The sequence below is a fragment of the Mandrillus leucophaeus genome, unplaced genomic scaffold, assembly GCF_000951045.1.
Source record: "Mandrillus leucophaeus isolate KB7577 unplaced genomic scaffold, Mleu.le_1.0 Scaffold282, whole genome shotgun sequence".
Classification (NCBI taxonomy): domain Eukaryota; kingdom Metazoa; phylum Chordata; class Mammalia; order Primates; family Cercopithecidae; genus Mandrillus; species Mandrillus leucophaeus.
Window position 1 is genome coordinate 1,343,835 of NW_012102943.1, and position 25,478 is coordinate 1,369,312.

Below are 25,478 nucleotides of genomic sequence, written 5' to 3' on the forward strand. Positions count from 1 at the left end.
CTAACCTCCTACTCATTTCTTAACCTACAAAATACTATTAGGGCCAGGTGTGGTGCCTCATACCTGTAATCCCAGCACTTTGGGAGGTGGAGGTAGGTGGATCACTTGAGGTCAGGAGTTCAAGAACAGCCTGGCCAATATGGTGAAACCCTATCTCTACTGAAAAGCAAACAAACATATATATATATATGTGTGTGTGTGTGTGTGTGTGTGTGTGTATTATTCCACCTCTGTTGAAACACCTCATATTATAGGACCTATCCAATCTCTCTTTTTTCCCCTTCTATTCTCCTTCCCCTCCTATTTAGTGTCTGCCAAGTTCTGCATTTAGCATCTCACTCTTCTAAGTCTGTATATTCTGATCCTATCTGCTTGTACAGCATTATCTACCATAGGGGTTAATCCCCCGTACCCTAATACCAGACATAACATCTTTCCCAAGAATAGACTCAGATCTCCAACTGCATCCTGAATGTGTCCACCTGAATATCACAAGCACCTCAAATGCAACACGTCCAATACTAAATTCATGGTCTTCTTTGTCATTCTTTGAATGTGATATTCAAAATCTGTTCTTCCCCTCTGGACTATCTATGTGTAACCTGCACAACTGCACCCATGTGCTGAAGCTAGAGCCCTGGAAGTAAATTTGATTCTCCTCTTCCCTTTTCTGTTACTATATTCAAACTGTCTCGAAGGCCCATACCTTCAGTGTAAGGCTTTTACTTGAGTTCTGAGTTTAACAATTGCTCTTTAAAGAAAGACCTCAGACATGCACATTCTAGCACTTTATTGGAAATCGGTGTGTACACCAATGAGATCACATCAAAGTAAAAGCAGCATTTTCACACAATAATATCCCGATATCTGTACTATCTTCTTACATAATTTAATAAATCCCAAGATGCTCCTGATTGTGGTATTGAAGAGCTTGAGTGGTCCAGAAACAGCTCTGCATAGATATAAATCATCACATCTAAAATAACCATCATTGTTTCAGTAGGTCCCAAAAGCCTGGGAACACCTCTTAAAATATAATTGCTGTAGGCTGGCTGCAGGGCTGGCGCGAGGGAGTGAAGGGGGCACACGTGGAGCTAATTACAGCAGGAGCTGGGCAGAGGGACACACACACACACACAAAGGGATGGGGGCCAGAGATCCCGAAAGCTGGGCAGGGAACTCAGTCACTCTGCATTTTCCAACACTGCTTGAGTGTCAACACTAACAGGTGTGAGACTCCAGTGCAGAAAGAAGCCCATCACCCCAACTCCCTTGGCAGTGCCCAAAGATGGCACAGCCTTCCTTCAGATTACACAAGGGCAGAGATTCTGGAATAGAGGAGGTTCTGGAAAGCTCTACCCATCACCTTCCAAACTGAGAAAACATGAAGGAACATGAAGGAATGGCACCTTAAAGAAAATAACTTTGAGCCATAGTGCTGCTGGCCCCTTGGAATGGGGACAGGGTGCTCTTGGCTTGGTTTGACCTGAGGGGCACTGGCAAAGTCTGCTCTGCCCCCAGTATCTCCCTCACCACCTTTAATGCCATCATCAGCAATCAGGTTCTCTGGTTCTTCAAAGCTTCTCAGCACTCAGCATAACACCTTTATATCTGTGGCAGCTTTACTGCTCACAGACAGCTTTCACATCCACTAAGGCAGGTGGTTCTCACACCCCTATGAGGTAGGAAGGGCAGGGATCACCATCCCCATTTGAAAGATAAGGAACCTGGAACTCAGAGAGTTAGGTCCCTTGAACAAATTCACACAGCTGGCTCATGGCAGAATCAAAACCAGAACTCAGGTCCACGTCCCAAAGTCCCTCCTGCTGCTTTTCTGAAGACAGGAAAAGGCTGGGGACAGGATGCCTGTCATCATCCCTCACCCGGCCCTCTTGGGAGGCTCTCAAACAGCCCCACTGAGGATTGGATGAGTCCGCATGCGATAGATGATGACTGCAGTGGCTGGGCACAGCAACAACGAGGTCATGATGACAATGGTGGCCAGGATGATGAGGACAATAACCCAGATATCCAGGATGTGCTTGGGAAGCACGACTTCCATAGGGACTTGGCTGACTGCATCCATGTTGCTTCACTCTGCAACAGACAAGAAAGGAAGATCACTGTTGTGTACTCTCTCCCTGCCTCCCTGCTTAGAAGGAAATCCTCAGGAGTCAGAAGCCTGGGTCACTTACTGGATATATAAACTTTAAAGTTTCCTGATTAGTAATTACAATGGCTTCATTTACTGAGGGCTTCCTATTGCCAGACCTGTGCTAGACACTTTATGTCTATTAACACATTCAGTCCTTACTTGAACCACTGATCCTATAAGGCAGGGACTATAATTGTTGTTTTCTGTTTCTTGGTCTTTACCTTCCGTTACACCCATTTTACAGATGAGGACTCTAAAGTCTTAAAAGACAAGATGTCATTAATTTGACCAAGAACGTGAACCCAGATGGGTGGGACTCCAAAGCCTTCCTGCTTAACTATTAAGTTACCATACTACCAGTCTGTTCTCTCATCTGTAAAATGAGAGATGCACTGTTTTTGGTCCTATACCCCTTCTCCCATTCTCCCCTTTCTGGGGAGAACCTACCTAATCTGTGTGATTTAGTTGGGACACTGACCTGAGCACAGGGATGGATATGTGACCCAGAGTTGACCGTTATAAATCTCCATAACCACAAATCAGAGTTAGGAAAGTGACCAAGGCTAGGTCAACCAAAGTCTTCCCCACAGAGCTTTTATGCACAAGCTCTTGGGAAAGATGATCCTTTCTCCTGGGATTGCTAAATTGAAAGGATGTGAGTCTGGAGAAAATTGGCCTAAGGCTCTCTCTCCCAAAAGTGGTGAGCCTGTCCTAAAGCTGGAAAGACAGATGGAGCCTCAGTGACCTCATATGAGCACCTAAATCCAGCCAAGATTGATGCCATCTGCAACTCTAGACATCCCAGATATACAAGCCAATAATTCCCTGTTTTTGCTTAAGCGTTGTCCATTTGGTGTCTTTCATTTGCAGCTAAAAGAGTTCAGATGGATAAGGATGTAAATCAGCTGTTCCCAGTCGTTTTCAATTCACGGAATCCTTAGTGTCTTAGTCATTTTTTAATTGCACCCTAGGTCAAAATAAATACCGAGCAGTTCAATTTATTAAGTAGTTAGGCTCAAACAATTTATTTATTTATTCCTTTAAATTTTTATTTTTCCATAAGTTATTGGGGTACAGGTGGTATTTGGTTACATAAGTTCTTTGGTGATGATTTGTGAGATGTTGGTGCACCCATCTCCCATGTATACACTGTACCATATTTGTAGTCTTTTATCTCTCACCCTCCTCTCACTCTTCCCGCCAAGTCACAAAGTCCATATTATCATTCTTATGCCTTTGCGTCCTCACAGCTTAGCTCACACATATCAGTGAGAACATATGATGTTTGGCTTTCCATTCCTGAGTTACATCACTTAGAATAATAGACTCTAACCTCATCCAGGTCACTGCAAATGCTGTTAATTCATTCCTTTTTATGGCTGCGTAGTATTCCATCCTACGTATATATCACAGTTTCTTTATCCACTTATTGATTGATGGGCATTTGGGTTTGTTCCATGATTTTGCAATTGTGAATTGTGCTGCTATAAACATGCGTGTGCAAGTATCTTTTTCGAATAATGACTTCTTTTTCTCTGTGTAGATACCCAGTAGTGGGACTGCTGGATCAAAAAGTAGTCCTACTTTTAGTTCTTTAAGAAATCTCCACACTGTTTTCTACAGTGGCTGTACTAGTTTACACTCCCACCAGCAGTGTAAAAGTGTTCCCTGTTCACTACATCCACACCAACATCTACTGTTTTCTGATTTTTTTTATTATTATTATGGCCATTCTTGCAGGATTAAGGTGGTATCACACTGTGGTTTTGATTTGCATTTCCCTGATCATTAGTGATGTTGAGCATTTTTTCATTTGTTTTTGAACATTTGTACATCTTTTGATAATTGTCTGTTCATGTCCTTAGCCCACTTTTTGATGGGATTGTTTGGTTTTTTCTTACTGATTTGTTTGAGTTCGTTGTAGATTCTGGATATTAGTCCTTTGTTAGAGGTATAGATTGTGAAGGTTTCTCCACTCTGTGTGTCTGTTTACTCTGTTGACTGTTCCTTTTGCTGTGTAAAAGCTCTTTAGTTTAATTAGGTTCCAGCTATTTATCTTTGTTTTCATTGTATTTGCTTGTGGGTTCTTGGTCATGAAATCTTTGCCTAAGCCAATGTCTAGAAGGGTTTTTCCAAAGTTATCTTCTAGAATTTTTATAGTTTCAGGTCACAGATTTAAGCCCTTAATCCATCTTGAGTTGATTTTTGTATGAGGTGAGAGATGAGGATCCAGTTTCATTCTCCTGCATGTGGCTAGCCAATTATCCCAGCACCATTTGCTGAAAAGGGTGTCATTTCTCTATTGTATGTTTTTGTTTGCTTTGTTGAAGAGCAGTTTGCTGTAAGTATTTGGGTTTACTTCCCGGTTCTCTATTCTGTTCCATTAGTCTATGTGCCTATTTGTATACCAGTACCGTGCTATTTTGGTGACTATGGCCTTATAGTGTAGTTTGAAATCAGGTAGTGTGATGCCTCCAGATTTGTTCTTTTTGCTTAGTCTTGCTTTGGCTATGCAGGCTCTTTTTTGGTTCCATATGAATTTTGGAATTGTTTTTTCTAATTCTGTGAAGAATGATGGTAGTATTCTGATGGGGATTGCTTTGAATTTGTAGATTGCTTTTGGCAGTATGGGTTATTTTCACAATATTTATTCTACCCATCCATGAGCATGGGATGTATTTCCATTTGTTTGTATCATCTATGATTTCTTTTTAGCAGTGTTTTGTACAAGAAAAACTACAAAACACTGCTGAAAGACATCACAGACGACACAATCAAACAATTCAATACGTATTTATGGCCTAACAACTTAGTAGCTGTTTGAAAAAAAAAATACACACAAATTGAAAAAAAAAAGTTTTTATTTCATTCTTAACTGGTTACTAATGGAATATATGCACCTGCTGGATACTGTGTAACTTTTCAAACTTTGGAATAATACTGGACAATGCTATCCTCACTTATTATTCCATATTAATTTTTGCCCAGTACTTGCCATACCACGCAACCACCAAAAAATCAACTTCAGGCTGGGTGCATTGGCTCACACCTATAACCCCAACACTTTGGGAATCCAAAGTGGGAGGATTGCTTGAGCCTAGGAGTTCAAGACCAGCCTAAGCAACATAGTGAGACACCATCTCTACATTTTTTTAAAAATTAGATTGGCATGGTGGCTTGTACCTGTGGTCCCACCTACTTGGGAGGCTGAGGTGGAAGGATTGCTTGAGTCCAGTAGGTCTAGGCTACAGTGAGCCATGATCACACCACTGTACTCCAGCCTGGGTGACAGAGCAAGACACCATCTCAAAAAAAATTTTTTTTAATCAACTTCATAAATGATAACATTAACAAAAGGAATGCAGTAAGATTAGTGTTAAACTGTGAACTATCTTAAGCTAGTCATTTGCAAAGGGTCTGAGAGATGTCAAATATCACTATTTTTGTCAAAAATCTTAAAAATTCTGCAGCACTTCCCTCCTTCTAGTGAGTTCACTGGGGCTCCCAGGACACTTCAGTGCACAGCTTGGGAACCATTGATGTAATACATTCCCTGCCCAGAGGGCGCAAGGCTGGAATTATCTCCTGCAGTTCCTTTCAAATGTAAGATCGATAATTCTGTGATTCTAGGTTCCAAGCAAAATTCCTAATTGCAATCCTACTTCCTATTCTTATCTAATCACTAACTTTTCCTTTTTAATGCCTTTGACTCCATGTCCACTGTTGCCACCCTAAGTAAGGTATTGATCACCATACCCCAAGGAGAGTACCCAAGAAATACATACAAGGACGTTACTTTCTGCATTATTTGTTAAGGCAATAGACACAGCAAGCATCCACTAACAGTAAAATAAAGAAGGGTATATCTATATAATGGGATGCCGTGCAGCAATTTTCATGTATTTATTCACTCACCCATTCATTCATTCATTTAACAAGTATATAGTGCTTACTCCACATCAATCATTGTTCCAAATGCATTACAAATATTAATTTACTTAATTAATACAGCTACTTTGAAAAACAGAATGGAGGTTCCTCAAATAACTGAAAATCGAGTCACTATATGATCTCAGTAATCTCACTTCTGGGCATATAACCAAAGGATCTGAAATCAGTATGTCAAAGGGATTTCTGCGCTCCCATGTTAATTTCAGCTTTATTCACAATTGCCAAGTTATGGAATAAACCTAAGTGTCTATCAACCATGAATGGATAGAGATAATGTGGCATATACTCAATGGAATACTATTTAGCCTTAGAAAAGAAGGAAATTAGTGCCATTTGCAACAACATAGATGAACATGAGGACATTATACTGCAGGATATAAGCCAGGCACAGAAAGACAAATACCTCCAGTTCTCACTTATATATGGAAGCTAAAAATATCAGACCCATAGAAGCAGAAAGCAAAGCCTCTGGTGGTAGATTTAAGAGGAATCTGATCTGTAGTGAGCTCCAAAAGTTTTAAGTGGAAAAAATAAAAATAAAGTGTAGAACAGTGTATATAGGATGATTCCTTTGGTTCAGATTTTATAGAATTAAGTATGTAAATAGGTGAGGATATATATAGGAAAATTACTTTCTGAGTGTACTCTCAAGAAAGTGTTAATAGTGGTTACCTTTTCGGGAGCTGGACTAGGAATAAGAGGTTTTGCTTTTCATTCTTCATTCATAAAACATGATTTTATGCCATTTGAATTTTCTCAACATGAGCATTTATTACTTCTAATTTTTTATGCCAACTGGGTTAAGGGGACAAAGAGGCTTTTTTTGTTTTTGTCTTAATAATTCTCTGTCTTAAAAAGTAAAAACACATATATACAATTTTAAAATCAAATAAAATTAAGAGATGAGACTAGATCAGTAGTCACCAAATGCCATATACCATGGTAAGTGACCTTAAGACAGTATAAAAGAACACTGATTTCTGGGTCTCAATCCATACATACTGAATTAGACTCAAAGGGGATGAGGAGGACCCCTTTTTTCCCATTGTACAGGTGATTCCAACATGCAGTCAAATTTGGGAACCTCTGGACTCAACAAATCTTTAAGACCTCTAAGGCCTTTTCTGGAATTAAGACTTGGGAATTGATTTCCAGGTGCTCTGCAGCCAGGCTGGGCAGATCTGGGCAAGTTCCCAGATGAAGGAGAAGCCTCTGACAAAGCTCCCCAGGACCATAGGATTATCTGCCAAGGCTTGCAGAGGATACAGAAGCACAGGCTGGCCCTGTCTCAGCCTAGGAAATGGAGTAACTTTCTCCAAGGTCTAAGACACAGAAGCATGAGTCACAGGAGGTTGAAACTGTCAGAGGACCGGGGGTGGGATAAATCATTCTTTGCGGTCTCCTGACTACATCAACAGCTAGCTGCCTTAGACTAAAGGAACCCCACAACAACCCTTTCCTGTAAACCCATTCACATCAGTCTTCGTGACTTCAAATGCCAGGAATACATAATCACCCTGGCTGATTTTATAAGCAAAGCCTGTCAGATACAGGAACTCAGGCTTCAGGGCTCATCCACAATCAAGAATCCTGGAACATTAAAGGCAGAACCAGTGCCATTTCACAGATGGTGAAACTGAGGTCCAGGGGGTCTTCCCTCTCACTCCTTAAGGGAATAATCATTCAAATACATAGATCTGATCATGTCGCTGCCCCTAACTAAAACAAAACAGAACAAGTAGATGAATAAATGAAATTATTCTGTAACCCGTATCCTAGACTGTACCAATATTACTCTTTTGCAGATGAAATTGTCTTTCTGGCCGGGCGCGGTGGCTCACGCCTGTAATCCCAGCACTTTGGGAGGCCGAGGCGGGTGGATCACGAGGTCAGGAGATGAAGACCATCCTGGCTAACATGGTGAAACCCCGTCTCTACTAAAAATACAAAAAATTAGCTGGGTGTGGTGGCGGGCACCTGTAGTCCCAGCTACTCAGGAGGCTGAGGCAGGAGAATGGCGTGAACCTGGGAGGCGCAGCTTGCAGTGAGCCAAGATTGCACTGCTGCACTCCAGCCTGGGAGAGACAGCGAGACTCCGTCTCAAAAAAAAAAAAAAGAAATGGTCTTTCTAACCCCAATACCCAACAGCTAACATAAGGCTGCTCTAGTAGAGCCTGGAAAGTGGGGGGGCTGGCGGGGGAAGCATGCAGTCCTACCTACCCAGCAGGGCTGAATACACATCCTCAGAGACCCTAAGCACTAGAGATGAGGGTGCCCACTCCCTTCACACACGCAACTCAAACTAAAAACAGTACTACACCAGAACACACAAACTTTACATGTTATGAAATTAAAGTCATTTTTTTCTTCTAACTGAAAAAAATTGGAAGAAATGTTTCCCAGCTGTCTTTTGGCATGCCTGCTCAGTGCAGTGGGTTTATATCGGCAGGGCAGCAGCACTGTTCAGTGTCCCCTCGACTCCCTGGGCTCCTCAGAACACAGTTTGAAAGCCACAAGTTGCAGTGTTCTCCAAGGGCCCTTCCAGAGCTACTGTTTCAGGATTCTAAGGCTGGCCATAGATGTAGTCAGGTGTCAGAGGGCACAGGGAGCTCTATCTCCATTTCACTCTTCTCCATACTCAAACATGTCCTTCACTGCGCTCTTCTTCCCCATGTAACACGGGTTCCAGTCACTTCCACCTCTCCCTACTATGAAAGAAAAATATTGTCTACCAAGTAAAAGCTAAGGAAACCATATGTTCAGCATCTTTAATTGCACACTAGAAATATTTGCTTGAGAAAAAGCAGGACTCTAAGCTTCTCCTAGGTGACTTCTATTTGACCTCTCTGGCATGAATGCGTAAAACCTTGTTTATTGGTATGTCTAACATAATAGTCATAGATTAATTTATCATTTGCCTCACAGATATATTGCTTGATATTTCTGATTAATGGTTCATGTGGGATATGGCCCAAACCATTTATGTCACAAATTTATGCCTATCACTGATAAGAATATGATGCTTTTATGACCATAGGAAGTAAAACATCAGTCAGGCCTAAACTCTCGTTATTTTGAACCAGCACACTTTATCTGCTATTTGCCTCCTTAAAAAATAATAAACTTTGACATATGTTCAGTATAAGTTTGTTTAAGAAACTGCACTGAAACAACCCTGAGCTCACCAGCAGAAAAGCCACTAGTACCAAACATGCCATCCTATCAGGTCACAGGCCCTATACCACCAGCGCTGTGAACTGGACACACCATTGCTCCTCCTCAGTCCATAGTAGTTAAGTAACTTAGCCAATTTAATGGAAAAGTCAATAATCCCAAAATGACTATTTTGTATCCACTAACAAAACTGAATGTGGGGGGTGGGGGGGAATGTAGTTTCTACAAAAGAGGAAAAAAACTTTTTACTTTTTTTTTTTTTTTGAGACAGAGTCTTGCTCAGTTGCCCAGGCTGGAGTGCAGTGGTGCAATCTCAGCTCAGTGCATCCTCTGCCTCCTGGGTTCAAGCAAACCCGTGCCTCACCCTCTTGAGTAGCTGGGACTACAGGCGTGCACCACCACGCCTGGCTAATTTTTGTATTTTTTGTAGAGATGAGGTTTTGCCATGTTGGCCAGTCTGGTCTCAAACTCCTGGCCTCAAGTGATCCACCCACCTCAGTCTCCCAAAGGATGAGCGACTGCACCTGGTCAAATTTTACTTTTCCAAAGGTAGAAAATTCATCCCCTCTATCAAATATTCCACTTGATCCAATTTAGGCAGGCAAGGGGAAGCCCTGCTGCCTGATTAGAAAACACCAAGTTTTACTTCTGGGACCACTTTTCTTAAGTAACGAAAAGTTCTTTTACAAAAGAAAGAATCCTTGTTCCAGCCAATCCCACCATTTGGCAAGTTTTCTAGTTATATAAAAATTATATAAATTTCATAAATTAAAATTTCCCACAAGTTTATGGTTTTAGGGTAACTGGATTCAAGGCAACAAGCCCGTGTTATCTACTCGCCAGACTCACTAGCAAGCAACTTTTTCCTCTCTGACAGGACAATATTGATTTTGGTTTTGGTTCAGTGCTATCATGACAAGTAACTCAGTCCAGGATATTCATTCATTTATTCATATGTCAAGCACTTGGTATTTGCAAGGTACTCTCTCAGGACTTACTATTACTTACTCCTTATGACTCTGTGCTTCAAGAAGCACAGAGAAGTGAAATACCACTTCCCTTATTTCCTCAAACACAGGATCATACGAGCCAGCATTTGTTTAACAAATTGTATTTGTTTAAATTTGTAAAAACAAAAATAATTGTTTTATTTCCCAAATTTGGATTATTTGTATTTGCTTAACAAATCCCATTCATTAACATACTAAAACTTCAAAAAAATCCTATGTGGGGATTTTACAGCTATGAAAACTAAAACTGAGAGAGGTTAGCCAGACATTGATCATAAAGCTAAGCGAACAGGATTCAAACTCAGGAATCCTGATTCGGCACTTACCACTACGCTACCTTCAAAGAGTCCACACAGACCCAGTTTATAAGCACGGAGTATACCAGACCCACAGCTTTCTTCTAAGTCCAGGTCAAACACTGTTTCTAGCTGAAGGCCATTCCATATTTACAGAATTAAGAAGAGATATGCAATCTACAAAGATCAGGACTTCTGATTCTGGTAATGGTAAACTAGACAATTTGGACCAGTTCTTTTACTGAAGACAGCTAGAAAAGTGGGACCAAAAAAACCTGCTTGAAGGCACTAAGAGCCAACGAAATAATGAAGAATTTCCATTCTTCATTGCTTGAGAAAAAGCAGGACTCTAAGCTTCATGCAGGTTTTTGTGGTCCCACTTTTCTGGGAGAAGGCAAAAATCTAGAGAGGAGAGCCTGTCATTTTCCCCTACTGAAGAATGGAGACTAAGCAGTTCTGACAGACTCAGGAGACTAAGAGGACAAAAGCTGGAGTCCAAGACTGCCAAGAGAGGGAGAGTAAAACTTCTGCACTTTGAGCTTGGACCTTAAAAAGCACCCTTAGTGCTAAAGACGAACTGGAAGTACACCAGCCCTCCCAGAGACTACAACTCAGCTTTGCATTATCATAGCTCCTGAAATTAAATTAAGGAATCTCCAGGTGCTTGGCAGAGGCAAATATACATCCTCTCTGGAGGCAATAACATCATGATAGGTCTCAAATTATGTTTTGTTTACAAATAAAAGGTCCAACACATAACCAAAATTAATCAAGAATGAAAAAGAGCCGGGCACGGTGGCTCACGCCTGTAATCCCAGCACTTTGGGAGGCCGAGGCGGGAGGATCACGAGGTCGGGAGATCGAGACCATCCTGGCTAACACGGTGAAACCCCGTCTCTACTAAAAATACGAAAAATTAGCCGGGCGTGGTGGTGCGCGCCTGTAGTCCCAGCTACTCGGAGGCTGAGGCAGGAGAATGGCGTGAACCCAGGAGGCGGAGCTTGCAGTGAGCCGAGATGGTGCCACTGCACTCCAGCCTGGGTGACAAAGTGAGACTCCGTCTCAAAAAAAAAAAAAAAAAAGAATGAAAAAGACAGGATGATACAAACAAAATAGTCAGAAACAACAGACAACAGGAAAAAAAGTCTACTGGGGCTCCAGGTATTGCAGTCATCAGACAGACACAGAGTTCAAATAACTTTGCTTACTATGTTCAAGGAGGAAAAAACTCCAAGTCTGAGAATTTTGATAGAGAATTTGAAATTATAAGAAAGAATAAACAGATTTTTATAAAAAGAATCGAATAGAGGTTACAAGTAGTGGCTCACACCTGTGATCCCAGCACTTTGGGAGGGAAAGGCAGGTGGATCACTTGAGCTCAGGAATTCAAGATTAGCCTAAGCAACATGGCAAAATCCCGTCTCCACAAAAAAGTTTTAAAAATTAGCCGGGCATGGTGTGCACCTGTAGTCCCAGCTACTCAGGAGGCTGAGGTGGGAGGATCACTTGAGCCCAGGAGGCTAAGGCTGCAGTGAACCATGACTGGGCCACTGCACTCCAGTCTGGGTGACAGAGTGAGACCCTGTCTCAAAAAACAACAACAACAAAGAGAACCAAACAGAAATTCTAGAACTGAAAAATATAATAGAAATTAAAAACTCAGTAGATGGGCTTAAAATTCAGTAGATTAGCCATAGTTAAAGAGAGAATTAGTAAACTGGAATCAGGGGAAAGATCAGGGGAAAATACTTAGAATGAAGTAGGGAGAAATGAAAGGATGGAAAATACGGAAAAAAATAGGTAAGAGAGATAGAGGAAACAGTGACAAGGTACAACATAAATATATTGGAGTATCAGAAGGAGAAAAGAGAGAATGAAGTAGAACAATATTGGAATAAATAATAACAGAATTTTCCAAAACTGATGAAAGACACCAATTTGCATACTAAAGAAGTCCCATGAACTCCTAGCAGAATACATAAATTGGAATCCATGATTAGAAATACAGTAAATCTGGCCAGGTGCGGTGACTCATGCCTGTAATCCCAGCACTTTGGGAGGCTGAGGTGGGCGGACCATTTGAGGTCAGGAGTTTGAGACCAGCCTGGTCAACACGGTGGAACCCTGTCTCTACTAAAAATACAAAAATTAGTACATTGTGGCACACATCTGTAGTCCCAGCTACTTGGGAAGCTGAGGCAGGAGAATAATTTCAACCCAGGAGGTGGGGGTTATAGTGTGCCAAGATGGCACCACTGCACTCCAGCCTGAGCAACAGAGTGAGACTCCATTTAAAAAAAAAAAAAAATAGTAAATATGCTGAGACCCAAAGATAAAAGAGAAATAAGACAGAATATCTTTAAATAAGAAACAATTAGATTGACAACCAACTTCTCAACAGAAACAATGGAATTTAAAAACAGCAGAATGATCTCTTCAAAGAGGTGAACAGAAATAACTGCCAAGAATAATGGTGCAATAAGACATTTTCAGGCTGGGTGCGGTGACTCACGCCTGTAATCCCAGCACTTTGAGAGGCCAAGGCAGGCGGATCATTTGAGGTCAAAAGTTCAAGACCAGTCTGGCCAACATGGTGAAACCCGTCTCTACTAAAAATACAAAAATTAGCCAGATGTCGTGGCACACGCCTGTAATCTCAGCTACTCGGGAGGCTGAGGCAGGAGAATCACTTGAACCCGGGAGGCAGAGGTTGCAGTGAGCCAAGATCGCGCCACTGCACTCCAGCCTGGGCGACAACGCGAGACTCCACCTCAAAAAAAAAAAAAAAAGACATTTTCAGAAAAAAAAAATACAGAATTAAAGTATTCAAGAACAATAACAAACAAATTGTGGAAGAAATAAAATTAGAGTATTTTGATTTTCTTGTATTGCCTAAGAAAGGGCAGAAGAACCAAATCATATTAGACTTTGTTAAATCAAGGATGCATATTGTAATCTCTATGGCAGCCACTAAAAATATCAAAGAGTGCATAATTTCCAGGGGAAAACAGCAGAGGCGAAAAACAACAACAAATACTTACAATAGAGGGGACAAATAGAAAGCATAGAGAAAGATGGTAGATTTAAGCCCAAACTAAGAAGGACCATTAGGGTATATACAAATAAAAATAAAATATACACATACATATATATTTTTTAGAAGAGACACATGGGGCTTAGAAAGATTGAAAGTCAAAGGATACAAATGAAACACTGTGTAAGCATGAATCACCTACACTGGTAGCCCCATACTAGTATAAGGCCAAGTAGACTTTTAGGCAAAAAGTATTACTAGAGATACCAGAAAGGTAAAGTGATTTTCTATTTTTATGTACCTAATCTCAGAATTATAAGGAGAAATAGACGAGTCTACAATTATAGTGGGAGATTTCAAGACATCTCTCTCAGATACTGATAAAACAAAAAGCTTGTGGGGAAAGGCAGGATGAGCAGAATAGATGTTATCAACAAAGCCCAGAGTTGATGAGATACATGATGTGTTGTAGCATATGGAGTCCTGGTGGCTTTGGCAAGAGGTTTAACCTCTTTGAGCTTTAGTTTCCTCATTTGTAAAACGGAAATAATAACTAATAATTGTAACCACTTCATAGGGATGCTCTGGAGGTTAAATGAGCTAATGCACATAAAGCACTTAGGACAACACCTGGTACACAGTAAGGGCTTCACAAAGTTAAGCTGAGCTAGTGAACCCAGCCTTGTTCCTAAATCACAAGGTCAAGAGATGGAGACCATCCTGGCCACCATGGTGAAACCCTGTCTCTACTAAAAGTACAAAAATTAGCTGGGTGTGGTGGGGCATGCCTGTAGTCCCAGCTACTCGGGAAGCTGAGGCAGGAGAACTGCTTGAACTCGGAGGTTGCAGTTAGCCAAGATCGCACCACTGCACTCCAGCCTGGTGACAGAGTAAGACTCTGTCTCAAAAAAAAAAAAAAAAGAGTTCAGAGGCTCTGCCATTAGTTAGGGTGTCGTGCCTGCTTCGTGACTGATCTGGGACCAATGTAGGAAACCACAGTGAAAAGTTTTTTTAAGTAAAAAAATTTTAAGTTGTCCCCAGCTTGAACCTCCCACCGGAAACTTACACCCTCCACATTTGAGCTGCAGCTAACAGTCAACTTTTGAGAGCTTGCCAATGGTTATCCAACAGGTTTTACTGCCAGAGAGTTCACTGAGGAAGAAGGCAATAAAAGGAGTGACTTCCTGCTGGCAGGCAAGCTTAATGATCTCAAAGTGGGAGACAAGGCAGATAGAGGCAGGCGGCTTCCTGCAGGTGTGGCCTTAGCCCAGCACTGCCAGCGCTCTGTGCAGACCATGCTGCTGCTGTTTTGTGTCCACCAGCCACGGTGGCCAGAGAGCAGACAGCCATAACCAGCTCCGAGTTACTGATGCTGGGGCGTCCAAAGATGCATAACTCTTCAAGTATTTTGCAGAATTTGAACAAGGCTGATGGTTCCCAGGGCACAGGACTAGAGGGTTTGCCAGCGTTGTCCACCTTATAGGACCCCTTCCAAAAAGGTTCCACCCTCAGAAGATGCTGCTGAGGTTGTCAGGAAAGAATGGAACATTTAAGCCAGAGATGGCAATTCAGGTTCCTAGATGGAGCCATACTAGTCACTTTGTAGCCTGGGGAACCCTAACAACTGTGTCCTGGCGGCCGGTCCCACTTGAAGACCTTTGTGCTTGCTGCTTCTTCTCAGAATGCTCTTTTCCTCCCCTGTCCACTGCCTCAATGTCCATGACCTCAATCTAAATGTTACGTTTTAGTAAGGTCTTTCCAGACCCACTCCGTTAAACTACCACTCTTATCTTGTTTTATTTTCTGCAGACGCTTTTCACAATCTAAAATTAGCTTGTTTGTTGCTTGTTTGTTTTTATTGGCTTTTTCCCTATCAGGCTAAAGATTTGTTCATTTGGTCCCTCAAATGCAAGCACAAGGATAGCAGAAGCCTCAGCTCTTGTGTATTGCTGTGTCCTCAGCACCTATCACAGGGCCTGGCATATCATAAGTGCCAAAAAATATAAAATCAATGAAGAAATGAGTATGGGAAGACTATTTCAGATGTGAGCTCACTCGTGGAACCTAATTGACTGAAGAGGTCCAGAAAGAATCCTCATCCCTGCAAAAGTCCCAATGATCCTAAAAGTCAGAATCCTATCTCCAAAATAACATGACATCCTCTGATTTTATCATTTTCTGCGCTCTTTGTACATTCAGGAAGGATTATGGGGGCCTCTTTCTTTCCCAGCCCACCCTGTACATACCAGGCAGAAGAGAACTGGCCTTTCAGAATGAAGTCCTCTAGGGTTCCCACTTGTTGATTTGCTTGGACTGAGAAGTTCAAATTCGAGTTCTGACACCATGTGCTCAGGAGCTGGGCACTGAGGTGGGGAGGGGGGACAGGGGTGAGGAGAGCAGCGTTGTTGCCCAAGATGTGAATCTTTCTGTTCTCAGAAGAGGACAGGGAGGCTGATAAAAGGGGGGGCAGGTTTCCCATGCCAAGTCCATTATGAGAAGGCCATACCAGCTTCACATTTACTCTTAGCAGTATTATTTCTCCTCCCATTGTGTAACAGCCTCAAACATTTACCAACCCAGCACAGTCATTTCACCAGGGACCTTTGGTCCAAATAAAGGGGCCAGACGAAGGAATGGACAGGACATACAACTACCAAAACTGTGAAATGAATCAAATAACAGGCTTTTCTCCACTGTCCCAAAGTCCCAAAGGAGCACTGTGTTCTCATTTCACCCCAACTGGCCCCTGTCTCTCCAAACTTCCTAACAGGCTACAGACCTGCCTGAGTTTCCATCTGCTCCTCTGTGGCTGCAAAAATGGAAAAACACCAGGATATTGCAAAGAGATCGGAACACAGCCAGAGCTGTGTAAGACCGCACGTACCATCTGACCCAGCCAATTACAGAGTCTTAGAAACCAACAGAGAGCTAGCAGAGGAGAAAGCCCAGGCCAAATCCCCAGCATCCTGTTTAAGGCACTACCATCCATCATTGCTATTTGCCAGTGACTAAGTGCCTGCTGTGTGTCAGGCTAACAAAGGAGACTGTCCATGAGAGGGGCTGGTAGGGTGCTCCGGGACAGAGCTGCAAGAGCACCGGGTGGTGGTAGTGCCTTGCCTCAATGTGTGAGCCTCAACAGGTCTCTCTCCCAAAGTGGGCCTCATGTGTATAGAAGGCAGAATAATGCCCACCACCACCCCCAAAGACATCTATGTCCTGGTCCCCAGAATCTTGAATATGATCCTATATAGTGGGTCACTAGCAAGAAACATCCAATCAGCCAATCAGAGTGCAAATCAATAAAATCAGGAAGCTCTTTGTATACACAACTAAGCAATTTAAAGTATACGGTTTAGACGTGGAATCTGGCTTGCTGTTGTTTAATGTGCTAGGCAATTATACTTCTGAGCAGTTCCCCTTCCTAACTACCTAACTCGAAGCCTTCACTGCTAGATGTCTCCATTATCTCTTGAGGTTCACCTTCTGCTTCCCTAGTAAGTTGGAAGGGTACTAGGTCTCCAGGGATCCACTAGAACAGTGACTATCAAATTCTCACTTCACTTCTCCCAGGTCACCCTGAAAGTAAGTGACAGAGGCAAGATCTGAAACTGGTTCCCTCCAATTCCAATGAAGTTCAGAGGATAGGCCCTGGAGCCAGGGTGCCTGCATTCAAATTACAGCTCTGCCACTTACTTTCTGTGTGATCATGGGTGAGTCACTCTCTCTGGACCTCAGTTTCCTCATCCACAAAATGGAGGTGATGACAGTCCCTCCCTAATAGGATTGTGGTAAAGCCTAAATGAGTTAATACAAGTAAAATGCTTAGAGTCATGCCTAGTTTATAGTAAGTACTCAGTAAATGGCAAGTATGATCATTATAACATGATTCCGCTTACTGGGCCAGTCAGGGTTGGGGAGGACAAGGCAGGGTGTGGCAATGCTAAGATTTACTCCTATACTCCAATAAACTGTGTTTGTGAGTACCCGTGCCCATTTTTTATACCACTGTCACGCTCAACCAAGATATCCTCTTTTCTTGGAGGTATTTCCTCTGTTTGCATGTTTCAATCCATAGAGAAGAAATGGAGGCACAATGTTTAAAGGATTGGCATATGGCTGGAAAAGCATCTGAGGCTGTGACCGGCCGTTATTCCCTTGGTCCGTCACCCCCAAGGGCCTGGGATCTGACCTGACCACAGGTCCCCAGAGTCTCTCATTTGTTTGGCATCTCTAACACCTCACTGCAGCTCAGTGGTTCTCTGGCTGTTCTCTGGGACGCCCCAGATCTTTTGTGTCATGGAGCCACAGTTCTGAGGTTTGGAGAGGTCAGTTGTGGGAGACCTCATGAAGCATGACTTGTAACCCCCATAGCATGATTCACAGTCCCAGGACGGCTGGGAACAGGAGGGCCCGGTTGGAGCAGGAAAACACTTTTTGTTTTTTTCGGTTGTCACTGCAGAAGCACATGATGTCCTAAAGCTCAGCTGTGCTGCCTTGCGTGTGTCTAGATGGCTGCTGTGCGACCTGCATAAACCAAAGAGCATGCTACGCTCAACCACAGACAAACAAACATCTGTTCCACTCCCGCGTCTTCATTTTACAGATGGGGAAGGCAAGGGCCAGAGAGGGGAAATGCCTCCATTAGGGTAACTGAGAGGGTCTCCTAACCTGCAGAGAACCGTTCTTTCCACTCCCACCTCCACCTCATTCAGGCATCCCCAATTCTTCCAAACTATGTGCCCACTGCAGTAGCAGCACGCATCATAGCAGATGTTCAAGGAATCTCTGATACTTGTGTGATTGTGCAGCCTTCACCACCACACCCTGGAGCTTTAAGGACCTTAGTATTCACTACAGACGAACTAGAGATTCCTCAGCCCCCAGGTGCAGCAGGATTCCAGCTGGTCCAGAAGAAACAAGTGCAGCTGCATGAGTAAGAGCCCAGCTTAGCCCTCAATCAGAATAACAGCCCCTGAGGTTTGTTTCAATTTGGGGGGGGGTTACCCCTTTCATCCTTTCATTCAGTACCTATGTATGGAGCACTTACTGTTAGCCAGGCCCTATGCCAAGAGCTGAGGATGCCTCAAAGATGACGATGGACAGGCAGTCCCTACCCTCAAGAAACTGGCATGGGGGAGAGTAGGGAGCAAAAGAACCGGCAGCTGGAACAACTACGTCCTCAGGAAAGGCAGAGATAACCAGCAGGAGGAAGCCTGAAGAAAGGCTTCTCTCCAAGAGACTTTGCTCACGTCCTTTCTCGCTTGCTTTCTGCACGCAAAAAATGTTTTCCTCGTTTCACTGATGGAAAAACAAGGATGGTGAAGCAGCTAGTGATAGAACCAGGGCTGGAACTCGCCACTCTCGACTCCAAACTCCTGGCGCCTTCCACACGGAGCCTCGAGAAAAGGGGGACAGATAAGTGCAAAGACCGAAACCCAGCACAGCGCCCAAGCAGGTGCGCAGGCCCGGGCGCTGAATCCTGACGCTGGGCCTGGAGAGCCAGGAGGTGGCAGTCCGCCCGAGGAGGAGGCTTCCCGAGAAGGCAAGGGCAGGGGACCCAGAGAGAAGCCAGTCTCCGAGTGGGGCTGGGGCTCGCCCACCCAAGCTCCGCCTCCCCCAGGCCCAAAATTCTGTGCACGAGTGAGCTCGAACTTAGGGGCTGACAGCGGGAGAAAAAGGAGGAGGGGGTAAGGGCAAGAAATACAAAAGTGATGAAAAGGGAGAATGGGGGAGGAGAGAACGGACTTAAGAAGAACGTTGGGAGCCCTGGGGAAGGGGCCGCACTAGAGGTAGGTCGCAAGTCCCAAGAGCTCCGCTCTGCCAGAGTCCCCACAAACAACCCCCCGGTGGCTCCACTCACTCCAGATGGCGGCGAGTCTGCGGAAAGTTCCTGGGGCAGGGATGGCTCGGTGCTTCTCAGGGTCCCCAGGACTGCATGGGATCTGGCGGATGGAAGCGACCCCCAGGCCAGGAACCTCAGCCCCAGGCAGCGCCCGGAACGTGCCCCGGCTGCCCCGGGAGGCGGGAGCGCGCAAGAGCGTCCGGGACGCGCGACTGGCTCTGGAATGCGCGGCCGCTGGGGACCGCCCCCGGAACGCCCCGGCCCGGGGCCACGGCAACTCCGGCTCAGCTCCTCCTCCAGCGTCCCCTGCGGGCTGTGCACCGGGAAAAAGGAACCTGCGAGAGAAAGGAGAGACCAGGGCGTCTCGGTCTTCCCTCCTACCTTGCCACACACTCGCCGCGTAGCCTCGGACAAGTCACTTGGCTTCTCGGGGGTCTCCGCTCTCTGGATTGTAAACGGAGAGGGTTGGCCTAAAATGTGTCCTCCAGGACCTTTCCAGCTATAGTCTAGACATAGGAAAGAAAGTCTAGCTGGACGGAGGAGCCGGGACTCAGATCCTGCTTTGCAATGTCCGAAGTATAGGGTCCTTCGAAGGCTTTGCCTCTCTGTTTCATTCTCTGTAAAGTGGAAAGGTAACACCTGTCTCCCAGCCCTGTTGTGAGAATTGGTTTAGAGGACCAGTGTGAAGCTGGTTGGTTCTCTGCCATAACATTACTTTGAGCGTCCTGTTTATTTTGCGATAACAATGAAATAGCCCAATCCAAGGTGATCAAGAGCCCATTAGAATCCAGCATCTGAGAGGCTTCCCACGCCACTGTGGGTGGCCCAGCTTCCATGCAGGACAATGCCAATTCTGCAATCTTCTGCCCCCTCCATGTCATCCACAGAGTGAGAGGGGACTCCCGTCCCATCTTGGTACCCACACTTTTTAATTCACAGTAGTTTTCTTTAATCTTACTCTTCTGAAAAAGGGAGCACAAGCCTTGACTATCAGTGAGACTTTGAGCAGTCTTGGAGCCCAGTAGTGTTTTGGAGGGTTTGGAAAGAGCCATACTGCCTTCCCCAGGCCTAAATTTGATATGGTGTGGGCCCCAAACTTAGAACTTACTCCTTGCTGTTCCCTCTGATTCAGGGATGAGGTCAGCAGAAATGACCTCTAAATCATTATTATCAGATGTTAGTTTCTTAAGTGAAGGACAGCGAGGATGAAGGGGATTCACAGGAGAAATGATTTGACAAAAACCCTAAGGGCTGTCCCAACAACATGTTTTATTCAAAAGAGATAGTGTGGGAACCTAAAAACAAGGACAACCCAATTCTGAATAGTTTAATACAAAACTCTCATATAATAGTAAAAAAAGAGTTGAAGGAGGACAATCTTTTTTTTCTTTCTGCCCGCAGAGGAGTCTCGCTCTGTCACCCAGACTAGAGTGCAGTGGCACGATCTCAGCTCACTGCAACAGGAGGACAATCTTAATACAACATTTTCCCTGGTTAGTGAAGGGGATGAGAGTTCCCTTGGGTGGACAACTGGTAACTCCATGTACCCTGCTGTCAACATTGGCTACCCTCTGGGACAAGGCAGAAGCTCAGGACTGGAGCCAGCTGAGGCCTAGTCTCGCTTTCCATTTAGCAGTTTATTAGTATCTCTTTAATATCGACTTGCCCTGGGACCCTAAAAGCAAGCCAGAAATAAAGTTTGAATCCCCACAGGAGCATACCATGTTAAGTCTGCTGCCTCAGCTGGACTGATTTTGCTAAGAGAGCACTGAAGGGAAGAATAATGGATGCTGTGCTGGATGTATGAGGAGGGGAAATAGCCAATTTCAACAAGCTTTTGTTACAGCAAAAGCCAGAAAACAACTCACAACTTCTTTGGCCCTCTGTTACAACCACTCCAAAGAGAAAACCATCAGGACCTGAAAGAAATAAGTAATACTCTGTTAGAGAGCCCCTGATACTGGGGGGGAACTTGTACATTAGAAGTTGTAGTCTAATGACATTGGCTGCCATCAAAACATGGCCTTGGCCAGGGGTGGTAGCTCATGCCTGTAATCTCAGTACTTTGGGAGGCTGAGGCGGGTGGATCACCTGAGGTCAGCAGTTCGAGACCAGCCTGGCCAACATGGTGAAACCCTGTATCTAATAAAAATACAATAATTAGCCAGGCGTGGTGGTAGGCCCCTGTAATCCCAGCTACTGGAGAGGTTGAGGCAGGAGAATCGCTTGAACCCTGGAAGCAGAGGCGGCAGTGAGCCGAATTGCCCCACTGCACTCCAGCCTGGGCAACAGAGTGAGATTCTGTCTCCAGAAAAAAAAAAAAAAAAACACTGCCTTTTGAGGCCCCCATTAGGATGCAATCCATAGCAAATACCCTCTCTAGGAATTATATCTACACAAGACTTTTTCTTTTCATTTTTGACTTGTACAGGTGTATTTCTTTTGTTGTGGGGAATAATATGATCTATTGTATTAGAAATCACAAAACCAAAATTTTGAGTCTGACACCCAGTAGCCCACCCAAGCTCCATAATAAAATGAGACCTATTCCTCACATCTGGTACAATTATGATGAGTAAAGATTTTATTCATGTACAGCAGACCCCTGAATAACATCCTTCTGTTATAACGTTGATGAGGAAAAAAAATTGTTTCCCTGATAACTGTGTGGAGTTTGCATGTCCTCCTCATGTCTTCGTGGATTTTCCCCAGGTACCCTGGTCGGTTTCCTCCCACGTCCCGCAGATGTGCATGTTAGGCAAACTGGTGTGTAGCCCCAGCGTGAATGACTGTGGGTGTGTGTGAGTGTGCTCTGCGATGGGATGGCATCCTGTCCAGGACTGGTTACTACCTTGAGCCCTGAACTGCCGGGATAGGCTCTGGCCACCCGAACTCTAAACTGGAATAAGCGGGTAAATAATTCTCTTCCTTGTTTTTACTAATCTTTACTAAACATATGTATGACTCACAATTATTTCAGTGTTCAATATTGAAAGTGTTTTAGTCTTTATTTAGAAGTTTGGTGGTATTTTTGTTATCAGAAATATGCTGTAGGAACTTAACTCTTCTTTCTGTCCATTTGTCTATGGTAAAATTGATTTCCTTATATATAATTTCACTTAAAATCAAAGTGTCCAAGCCTATTGAGGAGGCTGAGTGAGGACTTACTGTATTCCTTCATTCAAAGCTATTTATTGAATATCTCCTACATGTTCTAGGCACTAAGGAAGACAAATTATCTTTATTTATTGTGCTTACATCTACTGGGAAAATATTCACAAAAAATAAGTAGGCAAATAAATAAGCAAGATGATACCAGTTTGTGAAACCATGAAGAACATAAAGCAAGATGATGAGAGAGTGATGGAGAGTGTTTTATCGTGGAGATTGTAGCTAATCTGAATTTCCTAAATAGTTTATATCATTAATGATTATGTTACTCTGTAATATATCAACTTAAACGTAATTTCCAAGGTCTTTAATTAACTGAGAATTTAGATTGATACTAAATCAAGTAAACTGGTGAATAATCTTAGCTGCTTGGATAAGTTCTAAGAAAGATAGAATACAAAAACATTGGTCACCAAGCATGGTATTGTACACCGTTTGCACACCTTGGCCTCTTATTTTTATATGTTTGAGAGTTGATAAACCTTTGGAATATATTAATGTACATGTTTTATTTTACCACTTAAAGAAATGCAAAAGGGATCAGCACCGTGGCTCACGCCTGTAATCCCAGCACTTTGGGAGGCTGAGGCCAGCAGATCATTTGAGGCCAGGAGTTCAAGACCAGCAGGGCCAACATAGTGAAACCCTGACTCAATTTAAAAATACAAAAAATTAGCCGGGAGTGGTGAAGTGAAATCATGAATGTGAAAGAGCATGTGCCTAGTAAATATTACCTATTTGAATAGATAGTATATATGCATGGCAAGATCATATATCAGGCTTTTCCCTAGGCCCTAGAGTAGAGCCTTCACACTACATACAATTCTTTCCTTCCTGAATTTTCACTAAAGTGAAACACTGCCTGTCCAAAACTAAAGGGAAAATTTAAAACAATGTAATCCAAATTCTCCCTTTTACAGATGCAGAAACTGAGGCTCAGGGAGACTGAGTGACTTGCCAAGGCCACCAACTGACAATTGTTAGAGCCAGACTATGAACCCAGGACAGCTTGACTACTGAGCCTAAACTCTTTGCCACTCTGCACTAATAATTTTGAGTGGGTTCTGGTTTTATCAAAGTCCTCCCTAAGTTCAAATTTCTGGTTACAATATTTTCCTTTCAATCACCTGCACCTAGGTGCAGAATAAGCGCTCTACTAGTTGAATGAATGAATAAATGAATGATAGGATGACAAGAGGTCAACCTAGACTTCTCTTTCCAGTTCTGAAATTGTGCCGAAGGCAAAGTTGTATGGTTGAAAAACTATTGTATTAACTCACAGAGTTCTCAGAGAAACAGAACCAATTTTGTGTGTGTGTGTGTGTGTGTGTGTGTGTGTGTGTGCATAGAGAGAGAGAGAGAGGGAGAGAACAAGAAAGAGATTGATTCTTAAGGAAGTGGCTTACATGATTGTAAAGGCTAGCAAGTCTAAAATCTGCAGGGTAGCCCAGCAGATTAGAAACCTAGGGAAGACTTGATGTTGCCTCCTGAGTCGGAAAGCAGTTTGCTGGCAGAATTCCCTCTTCCTAGGGAAGGTCTATCTTTTTCTTAAGGCTTTCAATTGATTGGATGAGGTCCACCGACATTATGGAGGATAATCTGCTTTGCTCAAAGTTCACTGATTTGTTTTTTAAGAGGCAAGGTCTTGCTCTGTTACCCAGGCTTGAGTGCAGTGGCACAATCATAGATCACTGCAGCCAAAAACAGAATAGAATTGTAAGACAATAGGATGTTTAGTCTAGAGATGGGAGGACTCATATAGGCAGTGCGGAATCAGAGCAAACCTCTGAAGTATGCCTGGGGCAGAGGGAGCCGACCTAGAATCAGAGAGTGTCAGCTGAGGAGAAGCAAATCTCAGCTCACTCAAAGAAAGAATTTTTTAAAGAGCTGTCTGAAAATGGACAGAATAGGCCTTCTTGGGATGTCGTGCGTTCCCTAACACGAGAGGCATGGGAGCAGAGAGATATCGCAGAAGGTTTTCATTGAGAGAGTGGAAGACTGGGGGATGGGGGCAGGGAGTGTGTCACTGGCACAAGGTAAAGGTACTAAACTGGCACTAAACAGTACTAAACCATGACTTCTAGTCCTGGCTGTGTCACTAGTTTGCTATGTGATCCTGAGGAAGTCCCTTCTCCTTTCTCTATCTTCAGTTTCCAGAAGTGAAAAGAAGATAGTTGAGTTAAATGTTCTCTGAAGTCACTTGCACCTCCAAAATTTTTTAAAACTAAGGCTCAAGGATCTTAAGATTACTACAGTTTTTAATTAAAAGCATACCTGTGTGGGGGTGATCTATTTTGTTTCACTGATGAATCTGTGCTGGCTCCGACATTAGATCCTCACTTACAGGCCCATAAACAGCTCGGGTCTTCCCAAAAGTCAGGCAATAAGCACCAGGACTCCTGATATTACTAGTCTCCCTCTCTTCCCCTTTCTTCCTGAAAAAATTTCCAAAGTTCTTTCAAAATGCCTTCTTACTCTTTGGGGGAAGCTCCACTTGCTTGCTAACTCAAAAGAAATAACTTTCTAGCCTCAAAATAAGAGGCAGGAAATTTTATTTTAATTTGTATTATGGCTGAAAGACTTCATTGAATTAATGACAAGGAAGGATGGTGAAATGATGAAATTTCTCGAACATGTGGAATTTGAGATAAAACAAAGTGCTAAGCAGACAGGGAGAAGGAAGAGGAAATGGAAGCGTTCCGTTTTATAGCTTTGAAGTGGAGTGATAGTCATATGGTCTCATTAGTGTGGTTATAATTATTTGAATCAATTCTCATGGCTTAATTCCAAAGTGTTCAATTATTACACAGTCATGTAGCTAGAGATAATAGAATGTCTATTACCA

The 25,478-nt window shown here is 43.3% G+C and overlaps 1 protein-coding gene across 1 annotated transcript; it reads right to left on the bottom strand.

Annotated features, from left to right (window-relative positions):
* Positions 1-773: 773 nt before the first annotated feature.
* On the bottom strand, positions 774-20,483 carry SMIM3 (small integral membrane protein 3). Its single transcript, XM_011985319.1, has 2 exons — positions 19,481-20,483; positions 774-2,097 (listed from the first exon to the last, which is right to left on the bottom strand). The coding sequence occupies exon 2, from the start codon at positions 2,084-2,086 to the stop codon at positions 1,904-1,906; it is 183 nt and encodes a 60-aa protein (XP_011840709.1). The 5' UTR covers positions 2,087-2,097; positions 19,481-20,483; the 3' UTR covers positions 774-1,903.
* Positions 20,484-25,478: the final 4,995 nt, after the last annotated feature.

Excerpts from the sequence above, each read along its gene's own strand:
- SMIM3 (XM_011985319.1), bottom strand. The coding sequence starts at position 2,086 with ATGGATGCAGTCAGCCAAGTCCCTATGGAAGTCGTGCTTCCCAAGCAC.